Here is a 24,794-nt window from a genome sequence, read left to right on the forward strand (position 1 = left end):
CCGAGCCCTTGTAGACCGCAAGGAGTCAGGAGAGGAGATACAAGGCCTACGATCAATGGTGCAATGTAACAAAGTACATTTACACAAGTATAAACTGGAGGGACTCGTACTTTACTTAAAGGTGCATTCAATCTGATGCAAATATTCCTTTTACTCCACTTCATTTGTCAGCTACAGTTACTTGTCTCGTTAAATCCCATGTATATCCAAGTGTTGTGATTTTGGGTGTGAACTCTTCTGATAAACTGAAGGAATGAAGGATAAGTTCACCCACAAATGAATTTCTGTCGTTCTCTTCTCGTCCCCATGCCAATGAAAAGGTGGGTGAAGTCTCGTCGTCTGCAAAACAATCCTGGAGCTTCACGGCTGAACAGGTTTTGCAACACTGTTCGAAACAACTGAAGTAGCTGGCGACTAGTTTTAAAATGTAAAAAAAAAATTCATGTAGCTCTGAGATCCCAAATTGACTTGACGAGACGTTTATTTATTGATTTAAAAACCCTCTGGGCTTAGCTGAAATGAAAATGCATTGTCACAAAGCTGAAACCTATGGTGATCTTACAGAATATGATGTACGGCTGTATATTAAACCACCCAACAGTTGTTGCAGAGAAAGAGTTTCATTTGTGTTCATTTATGATATGATTACAGGTAGATATCCGTTTTCTGGTTACGTAATCTAGGCACACACCTATTTCTAGTTATGAAACCAAAATGTCCCAATGAAAAGGACGTAACAAGAGTGAGAACTTTCGTCTTAATAAAATATGCATATATTCAGTAATGCACATACACAATACAGGAAATGATGCAGTTAAATTAGCGCAATCATAAACATCTACAGCAGCAACATGCCACAAACAATACACCAGTAATATGAATCTAAAAACATCAGATATAGGGGAACATTTTCTGCATAGTGAGTCATTTTACTTTTGATATTTTGCTACTCATACATACCTTTACATGTATTTTCACAGTGTTGTATTCATATTTTTACTTAGTGGATCTGCAGATTTCTTCCCCCACTGACTGCACCCAGAAGTGCTTTTTATGGACATAAAACACATTGGCCCTGTGACCTGTGACCCCAACTTCAATAACTTTGTGTGTCACGAACTGTGGCAACAACAAGCATTTCCAAGCCACGTTCAGCACTTTTTAAGTGTCCTCAGGAGACCCATCTATTGTTGTTTTGTTTATTTGCCTCACGTTAGTGTAAAAAAACAAAACAATCAATTGGTGACAATTGGTCCCAGCAATGCAGTTTAGCTCCCAGCCATCATTCATACTTCTTCAACTGCATCGTCATGCAAAGTTAAGCCGGCTTCAGTTTAGCTCCAAGCCATTAGTGGAGCAATACAGTTTAAAGCCAGCACCGCAGTTGAGCTCCACTATGTCAACAGACCGTAAAGCTGCTCAAGATGGCGATGGATACAGCTAGTTAGTTTAGTCCAGTGAGTCATTGTTTATTACTCTTGAATTCCCTGTTTTTACTGCATTATATTGTGTTTTATTTCTCTATGAGGTGCTATCTTTGCCCTTATATTGTATGGTTGTGTATTTTGAAGCGCCTTTTAATTCTGGATTTGAAAGATATTATAAAAATATAGTTATTATTATTATTATCGTATTCTTTTACACGTTAATTAGATATTTGTTTTCTTTTTTGTAAAACATTGGATTCATTTTACCTATTCGGACTATAAACAATCACTCACATGAAACCATAAGAGAAGTTCAGGGGGAAAATATCTGTCATGACAAGGAGCCACAACTACACACTGATTTTTAAAGCAAAAAAAGGTTACTTTTTACCATTGTCTTGTATTTTATTGGCTTAGCTAGGAAAGTGATTACAGATTTCAGATAAATGTAATGAAGTAACAAGGGAAACATTCCCTGCTGAAATGTGGTGGCATAGAAGTATACAGCATCATGAAATACTCACAGAAAGTACAAAACCAGCCTGTAATACAAATTAACATCAAGCTGCTACATGTTTGATTTTGGCAAATAAAAAAGGAAAACTTGTTTGGTTGCTGCGGTTGCAGAAATATGGACTAACAAAAGGCTTTTGTATCCCTTCCCTACTGACAATGTTAAAAACGGCCATAACTATTATCAGTACTGTGTAATAATGGCAAACAAAAGGAACGGCTTTAATGCAAGCCACAGGTGGAATGACAAAGATATTCAGTTCAGGTTAAACAAACATATTTCACCTCTTTATTAGGACAATCTGCACCGAACAACTGCCATCAGTTGCTTTGCTCTTCCTTGTGGGATCTGCACTCTCAGACTCAGTTATGGGTCTGATGAAATGGTTGTGGGAGCATCATCAGTTTTTGATGCACCAATGTTTTTCGCTCCCATACGCATTTTTGTTTTATTGTCTCGCTAAGTGGGGATATCTGTCCTTGACCTACAGGTATGTAATTACAAATCAATTGATTGATTTTATTATATACAAAACCATATTTTTCCACTGCCACAACTCTGGTTGTCAACTTGATTTTTTTATCTACAGGTACCTGTTTGTTTCTGTTGGAGGATGTGTCCTGGCTCTTGTCACAATGGGCATCTACAGCCTGCTCCTGTTCACCTCCACCTTTGTCTTTATTCTGCTCGTGTGCTCTGTGGATCCCAGCTGTATCCACGTCTGGGCATTTGGTATCCAAATGTTGTGGCAAACCTTCTGGCACTTGCTTATACAGTACAGGGAATACTACCTGCATGAGCCGGTCTGCATGAGGTACTAATCTTAAATGAGTTCAGCGGTATGTAAGCCTACACCATTATGCTTTGCCAGAGAATTCAATATCAATTATGAATGATCAGATTAGCTGTCTAGGTATAATTTTGGAGATGTTTAAACTTTCCTCTCAGACTCCTCATTCATGTTGACTTCTTGTCAGAAATTTAAACTTTTTTTTGCTCTTTTCAGACTGTTTTTGGCCGTGTCCTCTCTGATGCTGCTCACTCAGAGAATCACCTCAGTGTCCATGGATCTCCAGGAGAAACAAGTTGTGTTAACATTTGATGCTTCATCCAGCAGGGAGGCTTGTGTGATGCTTCTCCCTCTCATTAGCTACATCCTTAATTTCACCACACTGCTCGGTGGCCCTTTGTGCTCCTACAGCCGATTCCTGTCCCTAATGGCAGATATCAGACTCAGCCCTCCACCTAATCCTCTTCGCGTGGTCTTCCTAAAGCTGATGCAAGTGTTACTGCTGGAGTGTTTACGATATTTGCTTGTCTATTTTCTTAAACATAACATCTACGATCCCTCCAGTTCAATCATTCTCTATGGCGCCCTGTGGGTTTGGGGTCTGTCGGTGGTTTTGAGGATCCAGTATTATTCTCACTGGAGGATCAGTGAATGTCTCAATAACGCAGCCGGGTTCGGCTTTTGGGAAAATTCCCCAGAAGAGTCCCCAGACTGGAGCAGACTATCTGATGGAGATTTCTGGACAATCGAGGCGTCAAGCCGTATTTCAGAGTTTGCCCGTCGATGGAACGCCACAACAGCTTCGTGGATGCGCAGACTGGTTTACACGAGGTGCAAACGCTTCCCGTTGTTCATGACTTTTAGTTTCTCAGTGTGGTGGCACGGCTTGCATTTAGGGCACTTTGTGGGGATTTGGACCTGGGCAGCAACGGTGAAAGCAGATAATAATATACACAGGCACCTGCACCCCAAACTTTCCTCAACATTAAAGAAAATATACACTGTTTTCAGCTGGATAAACACTCAAATGATTGTTGCATGTGTTGTCGTAGCAGTAGAATTAAGAAATCTGTCTGCTTTGAGACTTTTGTCTTTAACATACATAGGTCTGTTTCCACTATTTAATATAATTCTCTTCATCTTACTGAAACTCAACACAGTTTACTAATGTATTCATGTGAACACACTCCCACACATATGCTTTTGTGATATAAAGGGTTCATGGTAGAGGGTAAAAGCAACATTTTTGTAAAAAGTTATTTCACTGTTTTACTTTATAAACCATTTATCAGGCAATTGTATTGGTTAATAAACATTGGTTGCAACTTCATCATGTTTATAAATGATCTATACTGTATTTATTAACTTTTTACAAAGTATTATAAACGTCAGTAGCAACTTTACAATTAAAAAATTGCCTAGTAAATGGTGTATTAGTATATCACTTTTATTTAATGATTAACTAAAGTTTAATTAACTAAACATTTACCATTTATTAACAGTGCAATATATAAGAATTGGCCACCTGTCAAATTCATACACAAAACAAAACAGAGTTATCACTAAATGCTGTTAACTGTAGCTCTCATTAGCCAGTTAGCTCAGTTAGCCATGCAGCTAGCGGCCCAGATGGGCAGCTCAGGTGCATTGGACCAAAACAGGCTGGGGTTAGCTGGTTAGCATGCTAACTTCAGTAGATATCTCAGGAACACAATCAAAACTGTTACATCCTCACCTTCTGTTGATAATGTTTTGAACTAAAATCTGACATATTGCACCCTTAATGATGGTTATTGTTAAGTGTTACCAACAGACTTGTTGTGTCATTAAATTATATGAATGGACATATTTCCATAGCTGCCAACTCTCACGCTTTCACCGTGTGACACGCGGTTGAGTGCGTGTGAAAACAGGCAAAACCGTATGTCACACGGCGAAAGCGTGAGAGTTGGCAGCTATGTATTTCTCTCAACATGTGAAGGTTGTGCTATTGTCTAACTATATTCTAATTCTGTATTTCTCTTCTTTTTTGTTGTTGGACTGTTAATAATATTGAGTCTTAGAAGAGGATGTAACTGGAATGTAAACTTTATTTCTGTACGTTTGGGCCACCACTCTTTCTTAATAAACTGGTCCCACAAACTAAAGATCACTTTCGCAATCACACATTTTTATTTGCGCAACCTGCATATTTACTGAATGATTGGAAGATGACTTCTCTCACCAACCACTCAAAATATCTCACATGACTGGCACCTCTTTCCTGCACACCAGCTCAGACACGCTGGAGTGGGAGATAGAGTAAATATTTGACTCATTAACAAAGCTGAACTAAACCCGCAGGCAGGTTTCTCAACAGCTGGCAGACATGAATGAAACAAAAAGACCAGTAAATTGGAAGGTGGCCATTACTGTGGAATCTTTCTGCTCCCTAGTGGTATATATTGCTTAATGCAGCTTTGAAGAGTATTAAGCAACAATAACTACGACACGTTACAGTTGAATTCCTGCAATTACGCAATAAGTTTATTGTGTGGGTTAAAAATCACACTACATCTTTCGTAGCTTTGTTTCAAAGGAAAATCTCATCGTTTGTACCGATTATCCCACTTATCTGAATGCTTCCTCATTTTGCAGCAAAGTCTCTCTTCTTTCTTTCCACAAATTTCCAGCAACAATTCCTAAAAATAACAACAGCCCAAGGTTTCTGTTTGAGACGAATTTCTTCCAGCAGTCCTCTGGTTTGTTAATGTCCAGTGTGTATATCTAAAAGAGAGCAAAGATCACAATTTAATGGAAAACCTGCACCTACAATAAGAACATCTGTTACTCACGGTGCCAATTTAGTGAATATCTCACTCTTTACTGTGTAATAAATAACCCTTCGGCACCAGCATTGTAGGCACAATAGAAGACTATGTTTCTCACCTGATGTGTGAGGTGAATGGCCACTGTGGACAGTACAGCAAAGTAAGGCAGAGTCTGTTCAGCGTTGACCCCAGCTGCAAACAGTCCTGACATCATGGCCACCGCGAAGCCACTCAGCCAGGGTTTGGTTTGCTCCTGGAACCTCAGTGCAGTGGATTTGACTCCTACCTTGACGTCGTCCTCCTTGTCCTGGTGATCACATAAAGAACAGAGGTCTCAGTGAGTTTTACTTTTTTACTTTTACTTTAAAATGTGAGTTATTACAGTAATATATGAGCCCTAGATTAGAATCATATGAGTTAAAGGAATAGTTTGCAATTTGAATATTATACCTAAGTAAACATCTTAATACGAGGCACGGTTGAGTTACACTGTTGCATTCCTCTTCTTAATAAGTCTAGCTCTAATGATTCACCTGCAGGCTGCACAATTAATCCACAGCTAACATGATGCTGCAGTAGTGCTGTGCCATACAGGCGGGAAATACATATTTTATTAATTTCCACTCTAATGTATATGACATAATAAGATTTTTGCTCCAGAAAAACTGGTTAGGTGGCAGGAGAGTTTGCCTTTAAGGCAAAAAAATTGTTGAACTGTTGCCTAGCATTTTGTTTGTGCGTAAAATTTGGGAGAGACAACCCAAGTCTCGGCCTACAAGTTTTAATTTTGTCTGGCGGGCTAAAACCTTTATATGCATTTGGATCATATATATAAATTACTTTTACTTTCCGGCTGTTATGCTGGGATTTGAAAACAAATGTATATTCTAAATTTCTTATCATCACGAATTGACTCAATATGTAATCTTGCTGTTGCCAAAAAATCTACATAAGTGTAGCGCTGCATCATTGAATCATAAAAATACAACCACTGTAAATTCACAGACATAAAATGTTCATGTTAAATACATCCTTCAACAGAAACATAAATAGGAGCAGTGGAGATTGTGGAGCCCCCAATTCACCTGATGTGCATATATTGTGTCATATATCAGCGTCCACATCACTCCTGAGAAATACAGCGGGAGGCAGACGGACCAATCACAGGAGCCCTGGACAGCGGACCAGCCGAGCAGTGCCCCCCAGTTGAAAGTGAGGCCTACACGGAAGCAATGCGAGAAACATGAGACCAACTTTAGCTTTGCTGACAGAAATAAAAACTACCTTTAGATGTAGAACACCACAGAGTAATCGTGTACAACACATACCCAGCATAAACTGTGGCCAGTAGGTGATCCTCTTCATTAGCGGGTAGGTGACCACAAGAGATAATGAAGCAGCACCCAAAGCTATGCTGTGAAGAGCATTATGAAAACTGTGAGCTCAACAGCGGCAATCAGTTAAATACATAAATAACTCTGGATTGTGAATTGAGGGACAGTAACAAAAAGAGAGAATTTTGCATCAAAAAAGTCTAACAAAGTGAAAAAAAGACTAGACTAGACTGCAAGAATATGCAAGAATACACATGATTTGTCCAACTCTGACTGCTGATTGTAATGATCCCTCAATCATGGTTATCAAACACTTGTGACAAAGATATGTAATGGTGGCAGGGTATTTTACAGTTAAAAAATTAGCTTAACCGTCTAAAATTACATCAGACCACTGCAACAGAAGAACGTCATTGGGAATGTAATGCTTATAGGTTAACCCAACCTCTTTTTCTGCATTCTAATAAAACTTTTCATGTTGGTGCACATTGGAAACATATGAGCCGATATCGATATATCTGGAATAGGCCAATACTGGCAGATAACATCGGCCGGGCTCTACATATTAGCTTCATATAAACAATATATTTTGCATGGCAGGAGGACTGTGGATTTTGTGTCGAGCACTTACACTGAAAGTGTATTAAGACAGGATCTCTTTATGTCCAGTATGAATAGGAGACACAATTACATCAAGCAAAGACTCATTCAATCTACACATGGGCAACTGATAATTGTTAAAGACAGAAAAATTATGAGCCTATCCTTTCGGTATCATTATTGCATGTTATTTGCAATGGGTGACCTCAGGAGGTATTAAACCCCACAATAAGCCAACAAGCCTAAACTATGGGATGGGACAAGAAATGAAGTCTGAAGATAATGTTTTTATCTACACTTATGGTTATTTGTTCCATCTTCTCTGTTGTTCTTTCCAAACAGATCAAATACAGACTACTGGGTACCTGTAATAGTTGAGACACAAGAGAACCCCAAGTGCCAGAGAAAGCTGCCCTCCCAGGAACACCAGTGCCTGCTTCCGAGAAATCTCTCCCGACGCGATGGGTCGAGTGGCTGTCCTGGCTACCTGTATGAAAACATATGAGGAACGTATACTTTCTGCTGTAATCGAGTAGTAATAATGGTGACGCAGGTCAGTAGAAGGCACAGCTATAAACCAGTAACTGCATCTTATTGAGTATTATGGACACTGTTATGAACACTGTATTTATAGTTTCCAATATGTATGATCAGAATAGATTTCTTCATAAAGAAATACTTATAATGTTATATGTTATATGTTTATAACAGAAATGTTATAAGCAGCAGAAAATGTGAATGCTAAGGAAAAATATCTAAAAGATTCAAAAAAGAGTTGACAGCACAAAGCATGAAATAAGAGCTAAGCTTTTCAGGAGTTATCATAGTGAGACCAACCAAACTATCTGCATGACAAAAGGTTTCATATACCTTTTTGTCAAAGTCTTTATCCCACATGTCGTTGATAGTGCAGCCTGCTCCTCTCATCAGCAGCGCACCTGTACCAAACAGGGTGAGCATACCCAGATGTGGGAGGCATCCGGGGTCGGAAGCCAGAGCAATGCTCCATGTACACGGGAGGTACAGCAGCCATGTCCCTACAATACACACAAACACCCTGTAACTTAAGTGAACTTAAGAGGAGATCAGCATCCAAATAAAACTACAGAGAAATTAAGGCCAAGCCGATAGAGACGGTGAGTCATTTTTTAAAGAAAAATAAGGCAAAATTATTCTTCTTCTTAAATGGGAATATTTTCTGGTTCCTTTACTCCTCTGGGACACTTAATGTAACTTAATATTATTGGGTTGAGGACAAAACAAGATATGAGGGGATGCCATTGTGGGCTTTGGAAAAGCAACAAATAAATCAAACGCAAATAATCGTTAGTTAGTTTGCACAGTGCTGCCAAAACAGACAGTGTTAGGTCAACCTGTCCAGCTGTGCACATGTGAAGTAGCTTGCTTTCTGAAAAGAGGATGGGAGCTCCCCTGCCTTTCTGCAGAACCACTTGCCACTATGTAGTAAGATTATAAAGGTTTGGAAGCATTAATCTTTCAAAGCTGATGCAAAGATCCTTAATAAAAAACACCACCTTTAACGTGAACTTTTGGAGATCAACTTTTAAAGTGCAGATAAAAAGCTACTTAATCATTTAGAGGTTTTAAGGGCTCAAGGTTTTTAATGCACCATTATATTTTTTATAAAGTCAGTTATTACATAACTGTGTGAATTACTCTGCAAGTACTGAAAAATACTTCCAAAAATGCAGATTGGCCAAGCACTGGCAGTGGGAGTGATGCTGAACCAATCTCAATTGTTTTTTTTAAACTAATGTAGGCAGATATTTATATTATGTCCATATAATGTATCAGCTTCTCTATCTGTAATCTATACTACATACGAATGTACAAACCAATAGGCTTGTCCAGCCTCATCAGTCGGAGGTATGGCTGGACAGGAGCTGGTGCTGAATTCACAATTGTAGCAGCTGACAAACTGAATGATCTTCTCCCATAGTGCTGTGTTTCATGTAGTCTGAGCAATGGGCGGTTTGCACTCTGGCTGTAAAACACTCTCCTCAACGCACTGGAATCTGAGTGGAGAGCATCTCTTGTCCTTCCTCCTTCCGTGTTAAGGAAGCAGTTTGACAGGGAGTAAACACAGTGGTAATTAGTTGCATGGTGAATCCTCCTCAGGGCATTCAGAGGTAGCCGGCCGGTCAGCTTGGCTGGCAGCATGCTGCTCCTCTGAGGTCAGACCGACATTATCTTTGTTTTTCTCCTCTCAGAAACCCTGAACACACAAATAAGAACACACACAATGGTTTTGTCAATGGTCTGTCTCACAAAGGAGTACTGATTTGCTGCAACAGGCATTTCTTTGTGCCAGCATGAATCAGGTGTACAAAGACTGAGATGTTCATGTGTCAGAGAGCTGTTTGTGTGCGTGTAGCAGTCTGTCTGCTTATACTAGCTAATAAACGTGAGTTAGCTTGTAAGTAGATAAAGTCATAGTCAAAAAGAGCACACACTAATATTATTTCATTCACCCGCACACACTGATAATATTGTCATCCACGAAGGACAGAAGGTATAAAGCATGTTAGCCACAGACAAACTCTGCTAACTGTAGTTGAAAGGATTTATATCAGCGTTAACTTTGTCTTGAACAGAATACGGTAATGGTAAAACTTACACTGTAGGTTACAGTAGAGAAAATTTAATTCTGAAAGGAGACTGGAAACTTCACAGATGACTGTCACTGGTTCGCTGCTGCTGCTGTGATTTCCTGTTATGGTACGTCTGGTATATCGTTCCGGAGGAAATCATGTCAGCACTCGGAACCAATGACAGCCGTCGGAGGGAACGGCCAACATCCGGAACGGTCTATTTCAGGTGCGATTTTCTAAACCTTTCTCCGTTTTCACGAATTATTTTAACACAGACAAATCTTATAACTGCCCTCAAAAGATGAACTGGGGCGAAAGGCTACAACAGAAACGAGGGTAAAATACATTGTGAAGTGCTCTCTGGAGATTTCTTAGAAGTTTGTCTGCTCTTCTATTAAAGTGTTGCTAAAATGTCCTCTAGAGATGCTGGGGGATGCGTTATTTAACAGCTCAGATATGTTAATAAAGGATGTTTAACCTGGAAGAATACGAAATATTCCTCCACATACCACCGAAGAAGAAAGCTTGGATTTTTTTCGTGTTTCTTTGGACTAGCCAAAAAGCGGAAACGAGGAACTTCCGGTCAAATACCTTAGTGGTTTCAAAATAAAAGCTCGAGCGTAAACAGGCTTTTATTTTTAGATTATTTGCTTTTTAGAACTACTTTTTTTTTTTTTTTTAACTCGGATTGTTTTTGTGACTGGCTTGAATGTAAAAATGTTATGTTTCATAGTTACAGTCCCCTCTAATGCATTTAAACCGAGTGTGTTCTCACGCCGCTAATCAACTTTATTTTGAAGGTTGGTGATAGTCGACGGAAGTGAAGTTCTCTTGCTGTTGGAGCGGAAGCACGAGCCAGAATAGTGTGCACTCGCGGGAAAAATGGCGGAAATGTGTGCTCTTATCACGTTATCAACACCAGCGATTCAAAACATTGCCTCATAAGCCTCATCCAATGCGTGAGTATATAATTTCACCGAGTATTTTTAGCGACTTGTGTTTGTCCGATTTTTCTTTTGAATGTGTTGTTGAGAGAGTTGTTTAGCCAGTAAAGGGCCTGAACTCGTTGTTCGTCTCCTTCCTGTTGATTGTACCTGACTGATAGTTAACTAAGCATGGAGGTCCGAAGTTGTTTTCTAAGTTACTGCCTTTGATTGACTGCTGGCCAATCGATTTGCTTAAGAATAGCAGCATATATGTTGTTGTCAGTGTTGCACGTTTAAAATCTCTGTAGAAACCCTCAGTAGTGTAGTTAACTTTAACAGTGGTAACAAAGTAGTAACCACCAGATGCATGTTGCTTGTTTTGCACCTCGAACAGTTCAATAAATTATGTTTTTAATCCTCTAGGTGTGTCACAGCTGTGTCTTTAGTTAAGGCTCTGGGTTTAGAGAGGAATGCAAGATGCAAAAAGGTATTCATTACAGTCACTTTTCTGGCAATGTGTTGATTTAATGTTGTGCATCATATTGAGCATTCAGTATTATCTGTTGTTTACCCCCCTCAGATTCAATGCACCTCTCTTCCTCTGGCCACAATCAAGCTCAAGAATCCCCAAACAAGTCTTACCAGTGTAGTCACTGTACACTCATCCTCAAATCCAAGGTCTACCTTTTTGAACACCTCAACAAGGAGCACGGCTTTGATGTAGATGCTGCTCTCAGAGATGCTGGTTTAAAAAACCCTGGGACTACCGACGACAGCACTGACGACAGCAGTTTGGGAAATAATTTTGAATGCCAGCAGTGTGATTTTAAAGCTGGTAGTCGGGACGTTTTGAACGAACATGAGAAACATTGTCGGAAAAAAACAGAGAATCGGAACATGATTGGGAATCCAGTAATTTCTGAAAACCAGGAGACCAAAAATAAGTTGACAAACCAGCACAGGGAAGCTGCAGGAGCAAAAGCGATTTCCTCCGGTTCTTCAGTTAAGCCTACCTCAAAAACTAAATCCATGCTTAACTCATCAAAGGACGTGAAAACATACAAGAGGCCATTGCAAACCATCACCAAGTACTTTAAGGCATCTGGATCAAACAGGAATCCCCCTGTGAAGTTAGCTGATAGCTCCAAAGAAACCCTGCTCTTGCAAGAATCTCCCTCAGACTCCAGTCCAAACAGTAGCGGTGTGTTTAAAGTCACTGCAAAGCCCACGATTGATATAGCCGGAAGGGCTAATTACCGTTTTTTGTTAGATGACCACCTTCAAATTGCTGATCTTAGAGCACCAAAGCCTAAGCAACAATTAAAGGAAACGACACCTGACAACATTTGCAAGAAGGCTACTAACACAAGCTCAAACTGTCCTCCTGCTAAAAAAGCAAAGTTAGACAAAGACAAGGCAGAGCTCCAAGAGGACGCAAATGCCAGTAAGCAACAATCAGCAAGCAACACAGAGCTTGCATTTGAGTTTAGTGAAGATGAAGAAGAAAAGAAGGTCAATCTTGTTAATGGAGACACGGGAAGCGCAGAAGTTTATTTTTGTAAACACTGTGACTACAGTGACGTGAGCATTAGAAGTGTGTCTACCCATTATCAGAATGACCACCCCTACATTAGATATACCACCGTTTACATTCAGGATCCTGGTGATCAGAGTGCTACCTTTCGTTGCCTGGAGTGTCCAGTTGAGTTTTCAAGTGTAGCTGACCTGAAGAGTCACTACACGGAAAATCATCCAGAGGCCCCCGATGTATTCACGATGCAATCAAGTGAACTCTGTTTGCTTTTCAAATGTTATGTGTGTCCATTTACCACAAACGCTTTGAAAGCCTTGAAAGAACACTACAAGGTAGAGCACCCAACACATAACGTGGATAATTCATTGATGTACTGCAGATTTAATGCACCACGATGCCAAGAAGAAGAAGAACATTCAGAGTTGAAAACATGTGAAAAAGCTGCCAGTCCAGAAAAACCACCAGGGATTTCTCACGAGAGTGCTCATACACCATGCAAGGAAGTAAATCCCACCTCCAAAGGAGCAGATGTGGCAGTGTATCATTGCAACAAATGCGAGTTTACTCATAAGTCAGTTGTCGTTATGCATGTCCATTACCAAAAAAGCCACCCGGATGAAGCAGTCACGATAGACAAAATCAAACAGTCAGGTCAGGTCGCGTTACATACATCTTCGCAGATCACGCCTGATAAGTGTCCTGATAAGTCTGTGACAATAATAGAAAAATCTACACCTCAAAAGGAGATCTTGGGTCGTTCTAAGAGAAAAAGAAACAAAGCTGAGCTTTCACAGCAAAAGGAGACGTCGCTGTCTACGATAAATCCTAAGCACACACCGGAAGCTTCTGCGAGTGAAGAAAAGGAGTCATCTACCAAACGGGGTGAAGAAATGTCTCCTGGGATGGACAATTCATCCAGCAGTGCAACAGATGAATTGTTGTACTGCCAGTTTTGCACGTATTCAAGTACCAACATCAAAAGTGTTGCTGGTCATCATAATGCAAAACATTCTGCACATCCAACATTTTATGACGAGATCTTATGGTATAGTGCTCAGGTCAGGAAAAAGAAACTTGAGGCTAAGGCTAAGGCTGAGGCTAAGGCTAAGGCTAAGGCTAAGGCTAAAGCTAAGGCATCAGCCAGAACTAAACCCTCTAAATCTGAATCTAGTAAACAAGTTGAGGTGTGTAGTGAACAAGAACGTCAGCATGAAGAGGGTGAGCCAGTAGGTAATGCATATGCATGTGCAGAAAACTTGTTTTACTGCCAAAAGTGCAACTATGGAAATCCAACTCCACAGGGAGTGTTGAACCATCAAGCCAAAGGTCACCAAAACATAAAAGGCAACATGGAACAAGTTATTGAATATACAGCTTTGATTCGTGGTGAAATTGAAAAGGCGAAACCTCAAGCAAAGAATTTATCATTTTCTGGCTATCTACCTCTTCCTCTCATGGACGAAGGCGATGAAAATATGTTTTTCTGCCACTTTTGCAACTACAGACATAGTACTCTCCACTATGTTATGGCGCATTTCATGAAACAACATCGTGAATTTGGAGCTCAGAGCGAACAAGTCTGTCAGTATACTTCTATGGTTCACGCACAGGCACAGAAATCGCACCTACAAACAAGTGGGAGCCATGAAGTCAATCATGCATCCCTTGAGAAAAAACGAAAGAAAAAGAAAAAACCAGTGAAGCTTAACAAAGGTGTAGCATCACCTTTAATAAGAGCCTCGCAAACACAGAGGAGCCTTCGGTGCCATAGATGTGCATACAGCACTCAAACTGTGAGTGTTTTGAGGAGGCATATGTGGAAAGCCCACAGGGCAAATCGCTCAGTCATGGAAGTTTTAAGAGTGTGTTTTAGACAAGGAAATTTACAGACGGGGTACCACTGTGACCTGTGTGTTTTCTCTAACGAACAAGCATTAGAGATCTATAAACACTACCAGGAACAACACCCAGTGCGTAAAGTAAGCCTTGAGTACGTTAAAACTCGGTTATATGTCAGTCCCGAAACATGCTCTCATAAAAGGAAGAAACTTCAAACAAAGATATCCGATTGTATAAGTGAAGATGATGGCGCTGATGGAAGCTCTCCATCTCAAAGGCCCGGACAAAATGAAGCCAAGACGTACTCTTGCAAAGCATGTTCATTTAAAAGTAGCTCAATGTCAAGTATCACTTGCCACTACCGTGCTGTTCACCCTTGGTCTGTGAAAGAAGATGGCTCAGTCCTGGATGTCATCGACGGTAAGAAGCAGAGTGCAAACAGGCAGGTGGAAGATCACAATGAGGAGCCCGTTTCATTTGACAACTACCAAGCGCCTCTCGAGTTTGAAAACTCACCTGTTTCACCTCATAAAGCAGTGTTCTCCAAAAAAGCGCAAAAGATCAATTGCCCTTACTGCCCTGCAAGTTTTCATACCCAGCATGGTCTCAGCGTTCACTGTGGAATGAAACACCATGAACCTGTATCTGAAAATGTAGATAAACCGCAAGACGAGCAAGAAGGAATCCAAACACGTGTGCATGTCTTTAAGTGTCCACATTGTACCTATGTAAATACCAATTATCAAGGAGTTCTCACTCACTGCCAGATGAGGCATCCTGCCCTCGTATCCAGAGCAGACAGTCTTTACGTGGATGAAGCACATTTAAACAACTGGGAGGACTGCGTGAAAAGTAAAGGTCCTGGTTTCAGACTTTGTGGGTACATGTGTCAAACCTGCCCACAAATCTGTGCATCGCTGGAGAAGCTGAACAAGCACTGTGAAGAGGGCCATAATGAGACTGCGGGAAACACAGTGCCAAACGAGCCCGAATCCGCTCCTAAACCATCCGCTGTGAGTAAAAAGAAACAACATCAGAGCCACAGCAATCAGGGTTCAGTATCAAAGGCTTCCTTTTTGAATAAGAAAACATATGCAGTGGTCAGGTGCCAGTACTGCCCTTATCAATGCACCACGAAACTCGGGCTTGCTCGACACTTGCAGATTCGCCACAAGAACGCATCTGCTTCAAAGGTTTTGGATGGTCTTTACAAGTGCGTCCTGTGTTCCAATTTCTATTTCAAGAAAAAGCGACTTGGAAGCCATTATGCTAAGAAACATGGAAAGGAAGCCTTCTTAAAATACTATGCACCAGTATACAAGCAGGTCCACGAGAAGTCAAAGCGAACAGCTCCTGACTGCCCTTTTCCGCTGCAACCAGAAGACACTTCTGAGGCATCTAAATCCAGCACGATGGCAGAAGACGAAAACAAAAAATTTGTCTACGAATGTCCAAGTTGTCCCTATGTGAATGCTAGCTACCATGGCACGCTCACTCACTGCCAAATGAAGCATCCAGACGTCATAGCCAGGGCAGATGAACTTCAAACCTGTGAGATACTCGTAACCAACATGGTCGAATGTAAAAAGGGAAAAGGTTTTAATGAAAGAGGGTACGTGTGTAAAATATGTCCACAAATTCACGTATCATTGAAGAAACTGAAAATCCACTGTGAGAGGGACCACAAACCGGCTCAGGCAACAGCTTCTGAACATTCAGTTGAATCTGAAACTGAAGAACAACCTGATTACAGTTCTGTGGGCCCAGTTTTGGAGGCTTTCTCTCTAAAGAGCAGAACACCAGAAGTGAGCACCACAGAAATTGACACCAGTCTTGAGTTGGGCACTCCAGAGACATGTCAGTCAAACACAACGTTGGTACAGGACAAGAAAATACTGTACAAGTGCCGCCTTTGTCCCTATATGGGATTGGTACGAAAATACCTGTATTGTCACTACAAGAACACTCACAGATTGGATTTATTAGCCACACGCAAGATGCTCGAGAGGTACAACCAACGCAGGCCCAGGAAACTGCCCGAAGCTAAACCTGAGAAAAGTGCACAAGCCAAATGTAAAGTGTGTCCAGACTTGACGTTTGACTCATCTCAGCTGCTTATTGACCACTATAGTACGGCTCATAACTCAGCTTGCATATCGGACTTCATTGTGCTATCACAAGCATCAAAGAAGACCACAGGGCTTTACAAATGTGCCCTCTGCAACAAACAAATGAACGGAATTAGAAAGCTGTGTCTTCATCTGGATCGTCACAGAGAGACGGAGAACAAGGCGGCAGAGGCTGCAAAGACAAAGGCGTCACTTGTCATTGAGATAACACCAGAGGCCAAATCCATTGAAGTAAGTTGACTCTGGCAATATGGTCATTAACACTGTTGATCCTTTGCACACACTTGTACATTTAAAATGTGTTGATTGTGTTTAATTTTCAGCCCAGCAGACAAGACGAACTGCCCATGTTAGAAACCGTGGAGGACCTGGCTCAGTGGAATGTGACGCCAGTGCAGACCTTCACCGCGCCACCAAGTCCTCCGTCGTCACCGATGAAACCTACCAACCAAGAGCAATCAGGCCAGGACTCGAGAAAAGACGGACTCACTTGCAAACAATGTGGACGAACATTTATGTCGATGAGAGGTTTGCATTTGCATGAGCGCAGCCATGCTGCCGTGGCGGCCCTCAAGAAACAGAACAATCTGTCTACCTCAGCATTAAAGCAAAAGTAAGAGAAAACTCCAGTCAGTCAGCATTTAGAAATGTTAAAAGAAATTAGGTCCATCCTTGCTAAATACTCTCCTGCACAGTTCAAGCTAATCAACACATTAGACACAAATTGCTTCATGTACGAAAAAAGCATTGTTTATTATTGCTACATTTGGGTTTACACTGACACATATGAGACCTCCATTTGGCTTCCATTACCCACATTCAGATGGCTTTACAAATCTGATCACAGTATTGATAGTTCTGCATTATTATTACAATGTTAAGGTATTAAATCAAAAATGCATTACACAAACTCGCTATTCTCTTTATCCAGAACTGTGATTATGTCTTACTGATTGTAATTTTTTTTTCTTATTATCTCAACAGTATTAACAAATACGTCACCTACAAAATTGGCACAATGAGGCCTTTCCTATGTAGCTTCTGTTCCTTTCGGACGACCGTCATGGACCTGTGGAGGAGTCATTTTATGAAAAAACATCAAGGTGAGTAACCTGTAAATAACCCAGCATTACCAAACATTCAAACGGTCTCCTGTTCATGTGAATTATATATTATCTCGTTAACCTGTGAGCATATTTGATCACAAAGAATATTTTGAAATATCAGTGAATTTGTAGGTTTTCTTGATCAAATTGTGTCATATTCGAGACAGATATGCATACATGCATGTTTTTACAGGTTTTTTAAATAAATTGTTCCTGGTATTGGTTACTAGTATACACCATACTAGTATATACTCAGCTGCTATTAGGTACAGTACAACTAGCTAAAATAATCCAGTAAATACACTGTTTTGGTCATTGGAGGCGAAGTTGTATTGCAATAGGCTGGAAAGTGTTTTTCATATCATGTCCATATTTTTATCAATAAGTGTAGGCTAAATATTAGAAACATCTCTTCTTATAACCCAAAAGATCAACTCCATCCTCCAACAGAATCATACAGGTCAATCAATACCTCTTCAAAACAGTTTCGACCAACACTGAACATTATAATCTTCTGAATATTATAACTACTAGACTCTAAAGGTCCGTCTTACAAGAAAGGGAAAGAAGTCTAAAAATTGTCTTTACTATAAAGATTGCAGCCAAATGTTGGGATCTAACAGATGAAGTACCTGTATGCCAATAATTGGCTTTAGAACACAAATTACACAGCACTTGTATTGTGATATTGCAAGTTTTCTGTCTCTAATCCATGCATGTACTGCTGCTGAATGCCCAGATGTCATTATGAGTTTTACCGAGACTGACAACCAAGATGAGGAGAGCGCTCAGAGGCCCGACAAGGAGTCCCCTTATTCGTCAGAGGGAATGAACAATTTGTCTGAACCTGAGGAAGAGCCTGAAATTACTGAAAGCAAGTCATCCGTATTATGTTTTATAAATCTGAGCGTATATAACTGTCAAAATGTATATAAATAACACACCTTTTGCATTAGTAGCTATACAGAGACTGTAATTTATTTGTACTTTTGACAGGATCGCTGTACTTGGAGCCCCCGGATGTGCAGCGACAGTTGAACCACTATAGCTTGATGGCGCAGGCAGGCGCTGCATCTAAAGCGAACATGCAAGAAAAACAGTTGGATAACACGCTGCTTTACTGTGAAGTTTGCGATTTCAACACTGGATACCTGTCTAGTATGCGACGGCACTACCTAAATCGCCATGGAAAGAAGATCTTCAGGTGCAAGGACTGTGACTTTTTCACTGGTTCAAGGTGTGTGTTCCCAAAAATTAAGTTGCTTTTCAGTTTAAGTCAATCACTTTTACATAACATACAGTACATAACTTTTACAACACAGAAATATGCTGTTAATACCGTCCTTTTGGCCTGCCTGATGTTTATAGCAAAGACATTTATTATTATTTATTATAATATTACAAATATTTATGCTGTTTTTATTAATTTACATAATCTGAGCATGGTAGGTAGCGTAACATTTTGCTCGGGAAGTCAGTTAAGGGATTCTACCATTTTGCATCTTGAGAAAACAATACAATAGGCATTCAATTTTGGAAAGGATCAAAACTCCTATGTTCACATTGTTTTTCACTTCAGTTAACATTGAAAGATGGGGCATTTGGCCTTGATTAAATACATGCAATACATATTTAAATCCTGTAGAGGGCATTAAAGTTAGTAAAATAGTGACTAGGCCTCCATATCGAAATCCATATTCTGGGGTTCGAGTGTGGAGATCACTTGTACTTAACTTTTAATATGTCAGCAGTTGAATTTGAGTTTTGTTTCTCAAGAGTTAAAAATGAAACATCATTTCTGTATTGGTGGCTGAGGTGATACATTTACATTACATGGGTGATGATTTGATCATTTGTCATTAAGATTTGATTTTGATATTTTGACAGTAAAAGTCACCTCTAGACATTCATCACATTTTGTATTTCTGCCATTATTAGGAAAACCCTGGAGATGCACGTGGAGAAGGGTCACTCTACCTGCCAGTCAAAACCTACCCATCAGAGAGACCTCCGCTGCCCTTTCTGCCTCTACCAGACCAAAAACAAGAACAACATGATCGATCACATCGTCTTACATCGTGGTGGGTTAGGTGCTCGACACAATTCAGCGTTCCCACTGACTAATGCACTGATCTGTGATTTTAAGTTCTTTTGTTTCTTTTGTTTTCAGAGGAACGCATTGTGCCAATAGAGGTGCGTCGGCCGAAGCTGTCACGTTACCTTCAAGGCATTGTCTTCCGCTGTCACAAATGCACTTTCACAAGCGGCAGTCCTGAAAACCTGCGTCTCCACATGACGAGGCACGACGACATCAAACCCTACAAGTGTCGGCTGTGCTACTTTGACTGCACTCAGCTGGGCGACTTGGAGGCACACCTGAGTGATAAGCATCAGGTGAGGATTTGTGGCTAAACTGCTCTCTGCATCACTGGAATTCCTTTGTGTCTGAATTAATAATGAAGTGTCTTCTTTGAATGTGCTGGAGTTTGGAAAAAGTAAAAGAAACCATTGACATCATCTGTTTCACATTTTCAATAGCCGATGTAGAAATGAATCCCAGAAAATGAATAATTCACTGAACACTTAGGCGATCAGAGAGTATTGCAGGAATGACACAGTAGTACTTTTCTCGAGGAAAGACTCCTCCTGCTGGCACAGCGGTCGTCTCTGTTAGAAGCTTATCTCAGGCAGTAGTAGTTCTTCTTCTGAGTGCTGTCTTATCAGTTGTTTTGATTTGCCTCGCCTGTTGTCCTTGGCAGGAGGAACTGATGTGTGGTGCACAGAGTAAAATATGTTGGAGGTTAACAACCTTACTCCTGATTTCTAAGGCAATATCCATCTGCCTTAAAGAGGGGTCTGCAGTCACAGAAAATCTTAAAATTGTCAATAAAGTTCACTGATTGAGCGGCACATGAAGCTTTGAGCCATCTGTTCAACATCGACAACCTGGCATATTTTGTGACTTTTGTGAAAAACTAAATTCAGGAATTGGTTCCTCCGGTTGAAACACAGGCTCCTGCGGTGGAAATGGACTATATGGGTTCTTGCAAATGTGTCATTTGACTTTTTTTGGTTTTCTTTTGTGCAGGTTTTGAGGAATCACGAGCTTGTGGGTCAGATGAGCCTTGATCAGCTAGAGGCAAGGGTTGGCAGAATGACCGAAGAGGAAGAGGAGCCTTTGTCTGACTTGGAGTGCCTCAACAATGATAGTGAGGATGTAAAAACGGAGGATTTTGTTACAGACTGCGATGAAGTTCCACACGACACACAAGCTGAGAACCCAGTGGAAGATAACGACAGGGAGAATGTTACACTAGAGTTAAACAAAGCAGGTCAAAAGCAAGGGCAGGATGGGAAGAATGGACACGAAGAAAGGCCTGTTAAGACCTCTGTTTTGGACCCACAAGAACAAACAAAAACTGGGCTCTTGCCAAACGCTGCAAAAGGACAGGAGATAGAAAGTATAGCAGGACAGAAAGTTTGTGAAGGGATCAATGCGGATATCCAATACGAGAATCGTGAAGAGAGGCAGACAAAAAAGAACCAAGCCCAAACTAAAGTCAGAGATTGTGAAGACAGCAGGGTAACAATCGGACAACAGAAAGAGGAGGCAGCAGAGGGTAGCTCAACAATGTACGAGAAAAAAACTGAAAAAGCACAGGCCCAGAAGCCATGTATAAAGGCGCTAAATCATAGAACGTTAAACATCGAGGCTAGGGTAGAGGATGACGTGCTACGTCAAATCTTCTTGCTGGATGAGGATGGCAGCAGTATACGCACAATACACAAGAAGGCAGATCTGGATAAAACCGTCAAGACAGAGAAGGAAATCGAGCAAGAGGTTGTAAATAACATTCTAAACGAGATCCAGTTGCTGGATGGAGAGAGCAGCATCAGTTTGGCCCACAACCGAAAAAATCATGTTAATACAGAGTCAGCTTCAGCTTCTGCAAATCCAAATCCAAGGCATCCGCTAACTCTTAGGCCCAACTGTGGATTAATTAAGATGAGCCAAAAGGGGAGCTTAGGTGTCTTGTTTGCAAACTGCAAAAAGAAACAAGTGGAAAATCAGAAGAACTGTGAGAAGTTAAGAGGCCATGATGAGGAAATGCCAGAACTTGAGAATGAATATCTAGAAGAAGAAATGGATGAGAATGATGAGCATGAGCTAAAGCAGGACAAAGAGGATGAAATGATCACTGAAGACGATGAGGACCAGTGCACAAATCGGCGACATCAGGAGAGTGACGGGACAAAGGAAGCTGAGAATCCACCTGTGCACAAAGGTAAGATGTTAAATCGATCTCAATGAATGAACATGTTTGAAAAGTTTTGATACACGGTGACAGCCAACACGTCAAAACACCTGCACCTATTGTTTTCTAGGTAAGCCTGCACTCCAGTGAGTGCCCTGACATACGTTGGTCTGGATTCATCTGAATGAATGAATGAATGAATGAATGGGCTCCCACTAACAACTGTTATCAGTGAAATAAAAACACGTATCAAAATTTTTTAGAGCCCGAGAGGAGGCCTTCAAATGGCTTGTTTTTGTCTGACCGACAGTCAAAATCTGAAGATACTAAACATCTTCATTTGTTGCACTGGTGCACCTGTTATTCAGCAGGTCAGTTAAAAAGTGTATAAGATTATTTTTGTTATTGCAATTTCTTTTATGTCCTGTGATTTGAAAGAAGAAAAATATTTACTTGCACCTTTTATTTCTGTTTACAATCATTTAAATAATTCAAGACGTGAATTTAAAATGCTGTTGGGTGCAACTTAAATATGTCCTGGTGCACCTAAATGAAGAGGTTTGGCCTGGAGCCCTGGAAAAGCTTCAGACTATCACAGTGAAAGAGGGGAAATAGTTAATATTTTGCATTTGTGTTTGAAAAAAGACTGAAGCGATTTATCTAAATAGTTGCAGATTAATTTTCTTTCTTTCAACAAATCTTTTCACCTTCTGTGAACAAGAACCAACTTGTCACATTTCCTCCCTTTCATTCGACATCCTGGCTACGATACCGTGACTACTATTTATAAATAGCTTGAAGATGTCATCTTGGGCTGCGTGAAAGTTGTGTTCGACATTTCCCTCCATTTTCAGACATTACATTTACATACAGCAGAGAACTGGTTGCTCCTTTTTATGCAGGGTTAGCTCCACCCTGCAGTCAAGCCTATTAATAACCAGTCCACTCAGCATCAACAGTTTCACAAGAATTTACAAAAAAGGTATCTAGACAAGATTAAATATTTCAACTAACCTTCACAGAATGCCTAAACACTGGATCTACAATTACTTTCTTACTTTTCAGCAGCAGTTTCACAGCGTCTTTCCTAAATGTAACTTCTTTTTAAACCTTTTGTAATTAAATGTTTTTGTGGTAAAGCTTTTTTGATAGACGTGGTGAATGTATGGAGTGTGGCACGTTGTCATTAAGATCTTGTTTTACCCTTGTTTCATTTAAAGACACTAATTGATATGCACGAATGACTCGTGTGAAGATCTTTTTCTTTATGACAAATATTCGTATTCTTTATTTTAATGGAAGTCAAGAAGGCGAACACCGGCTTCCCTCCCCTAGACAAAAGTCAACATTGTTTTTGACTTAATAATGAATCGTTTCATGGAAGTAATTATGTGTCGCAGCTAGTTTGGTTTTTGGAAATGACATGTGACACCACCCTAAGTTAATTTCTCTTGTTCTTCAGGTGCACTCACAGTTATGGACGGAGCATCTACAGAGGAGAAACTGTTTACCTGTGAACTCTGTGGACGAAACCTCAAAACCAGCTCTGAACTGGAGCGTCACGTCATTCGACATGGCATATAACGTTTGTCTTTGCGTTGAGGACGGCAGTGCGAGTTTCGTCTGGTGATTTTTGCGTGGGAAGCTAGATTTTATTTTCATGAAATGTCCTCTACACTCTCGCTGCACTGTGTGTGTCTGAACAGCCTGGTTTTTCATGTTTTGTAGATTTTAAACTTTTTCTAATTAAATGTTTTTAATGGTAAAGCTTTTTGACTAGAATTTAATTTTGTTATTCAATAAATTCAAGCTTCAGAAAACAACGTGGTGAATGTATGGAGTGTGGCACGTTGTCATTGAGATCTTGTTTTTACATTTGTTTCGTTTTAAGACACTAATGGATATGCATGAATAACTCATGTGAACATCTTTTTCTTTATGAAAAATATTTGTATTCTTTATGTTAATGGAAATATTAATCAGAGGTTATTACTGTAAAACATACACAAATCTCTACACTGTGAACTACTGTTGCATATAAACTGGTATTGAACCTCCCTGTGCAGTATCAAGACCTGGACCAACCTCAGATCCACAGATTGTGGAAATGCTTGTGCTGCCTTCAGGTGCCGTTGAGTATTTGAACACAAGTTGTTGTATAGCTTTCCAGGGAAGTAAAATGCTTCCGAGTACAATAATAGCTGTATTACATTTGATGTTCTGTGTTAATAAACGTATATTTACTTTATAACATTTTTGTCAAATGGTACAACTTACTGTTTTTGTAAATAAACTTAAAGTCTGATTTACATACCTGATATGCATTTCACTGTGTCATTCTGCTGTTGAGAGTATATTACTCCATCGTATTTTTGTTTATTATCAAATTATCACTACTATTACATTATAACCACTTGCTACTTGAGAATAAGACAGTTGAGTAAACGTATTAGCAGTTTCTGTTGACCTCAGGATAAAATCATTTCTACCTGTTCTCCAGAGGTTTATGTATCTTTAAAGGTATTTTTACTTTCTCAGATGTCTGTGGTTTGTCCGAAACGCTACAATGCTTGGCCGAGGCAAACCATCGTTCAAATCTCCCGGTTTGCAAGCACAGACGAGTGTGTGGAAATGAATTTACATAAATCTTGTAGACATCTGATGGAGCACAAAAAATTAGTTTAAAGCTGCAATATGTAAGAATTGGCCACCTGTTAAATTCACACTGTAACTGTAGCTGTTGTTCACGTTGTGTGCCGCCATACTGCTGTGAAGTCATCTGTGTTTATGCTGGCCAACTCGGGCCAAGCAATGGGTCGCACCATTAGCTAGTTAGCTTGGCAGCTAGCGGTCGTATTAGGCTGAGTGTTGGTGTTGCTCGCTATCACCTCTTCAGGTACAAAGTGGTTAGAGGCAG

The 24,794-nt window shown here is 40.3% G+C and overlaps 3 protein-coding genes across 6 annotated transcripts; 2 read left to right on the top strand and 1 right to left on the bottom strand.

Annotated features, from left to right (window-relative positions):
• Positions 1 to 306: 306 nt before the first annotated feature.
• Positions 307 to 3,899, top strand: mboat4 (membrane bound O-acyltransferase domain containing 4; the record flags this gene model as incomplete). The annotated part of the gene is made up of 3 exons (XM_084360892.1): positions 307 to 320; positions 2,531 to 2,755; positions 2,948 to 3,899. The coding sequence occupies 3 exons, from the start codon at positions 307 to 309 to the stop codon at positions 3,897 to 3,899; spliced, it is 1,191 nt and encodes a 396-aa protein (XP_084217018.1).
• Positions 3,900 to 5,230: 1,331 nt separating this feature from the next.
• Positions 5,231 to 11,705, bottom strand: coq2 (coenzyme Q2 4-hydroxybenzoate polyprenyltransferase). 3 transcript variants are annotated; one of them, XM_084360765.1, is made up of 8 exons: positions 11,656 to 11,705; positions 9,332 to 9,711; positions 8,346 to 8,512; positions 7,841 to 7,962; positions 6,870 to 6,955; positions 6,627 to 6,760; positions 5,660 to 5,848; positions 5,231 to 5,497 (listed from the first exon to the last, which is right to left on the bottom strand). In XM_084360765.1, exons 2-8 carry the CDS (start codon positions 9,654 to 9,656, stop codon positions 5,342 to 5,344), a joined length of 1,179 nt encoding a protein of 392 aa, XP_084216891.1. In that variant the 5' UTR covers positions 9,657 to 9,711; positions 11,656 to 11,705; the 3' UTR covers positions 5,231 to 5,341. The 3 variants fall into 3 exon arrangements, with proteins under 3 accessions (XP_084216891.1, XP_084216890.1, XP_084216889.1); XM_084360764.1 differs by lacking the exon at positions 11,656 to 11,705 and adding an exon at positions 10,597 to 10,643; XM_084360763.1 differs by lacking the exon at positions 11,656 to 11,705 and adding an exon at positions 10,114 to 10,207.
• Positions 10,924 to 24,195, top strand: LOC311261787 (zinc finger protein 462-like). 2 transcript variants are annotated; one of them, XM_084360760.1, is made up of 11 exons: positions 10,924 to 11,046; positions 11,437 to 11,500; positions 11,594 to 16,746; positions 16,839 to 17,128; positions 17,500 to 17,618; positions 18,361 to 18,495; positions 18,618 to 18,858; positions 19,560 to 19,702; positions 19,792 to 20,015; positions 20,710 to 21,907; positions 23,340 to 24,195. In XM_084360760.1, exons 2-11 carry the CDS (start codon positions 11,491 to 11,493, stop codon positions 23,459 to 23,461), a joined length of 7,635 nt encoding a protein of 2,544 aa, XP_084216886.1. In that variant the 5' UTR covers positions 10,924 to 11,046; positions 11,437 to 11,490; the 3' UTR covers positions 23,462 to 24,195. The 2 variants fall into 2 exon arrangements, with proteins under 2 accessions (XP_084216886.1, XP_084216887.1); XM_084360761.1 differs by lacking the exon at positions 11,437 to 11,500 and having other exon boundaries at positions 10,948 to 11,046.
• The last annotated feature ends 599 nt before the right edge of the window (positions 24,196 to 24,794 follow it).

This window comes from Pagrus pagrus (assembly GCF_965226575.1).
Source record: "Pagrus pagrus genome assembly, chromosome: 8".
Taxonomy (NCBI): domain Eukaryota; kingdom Metazoa; phylum Chordata; class Actinopteri; order Spariformes; family Sparidae; genus Pagrus; species Pagrus pagrus.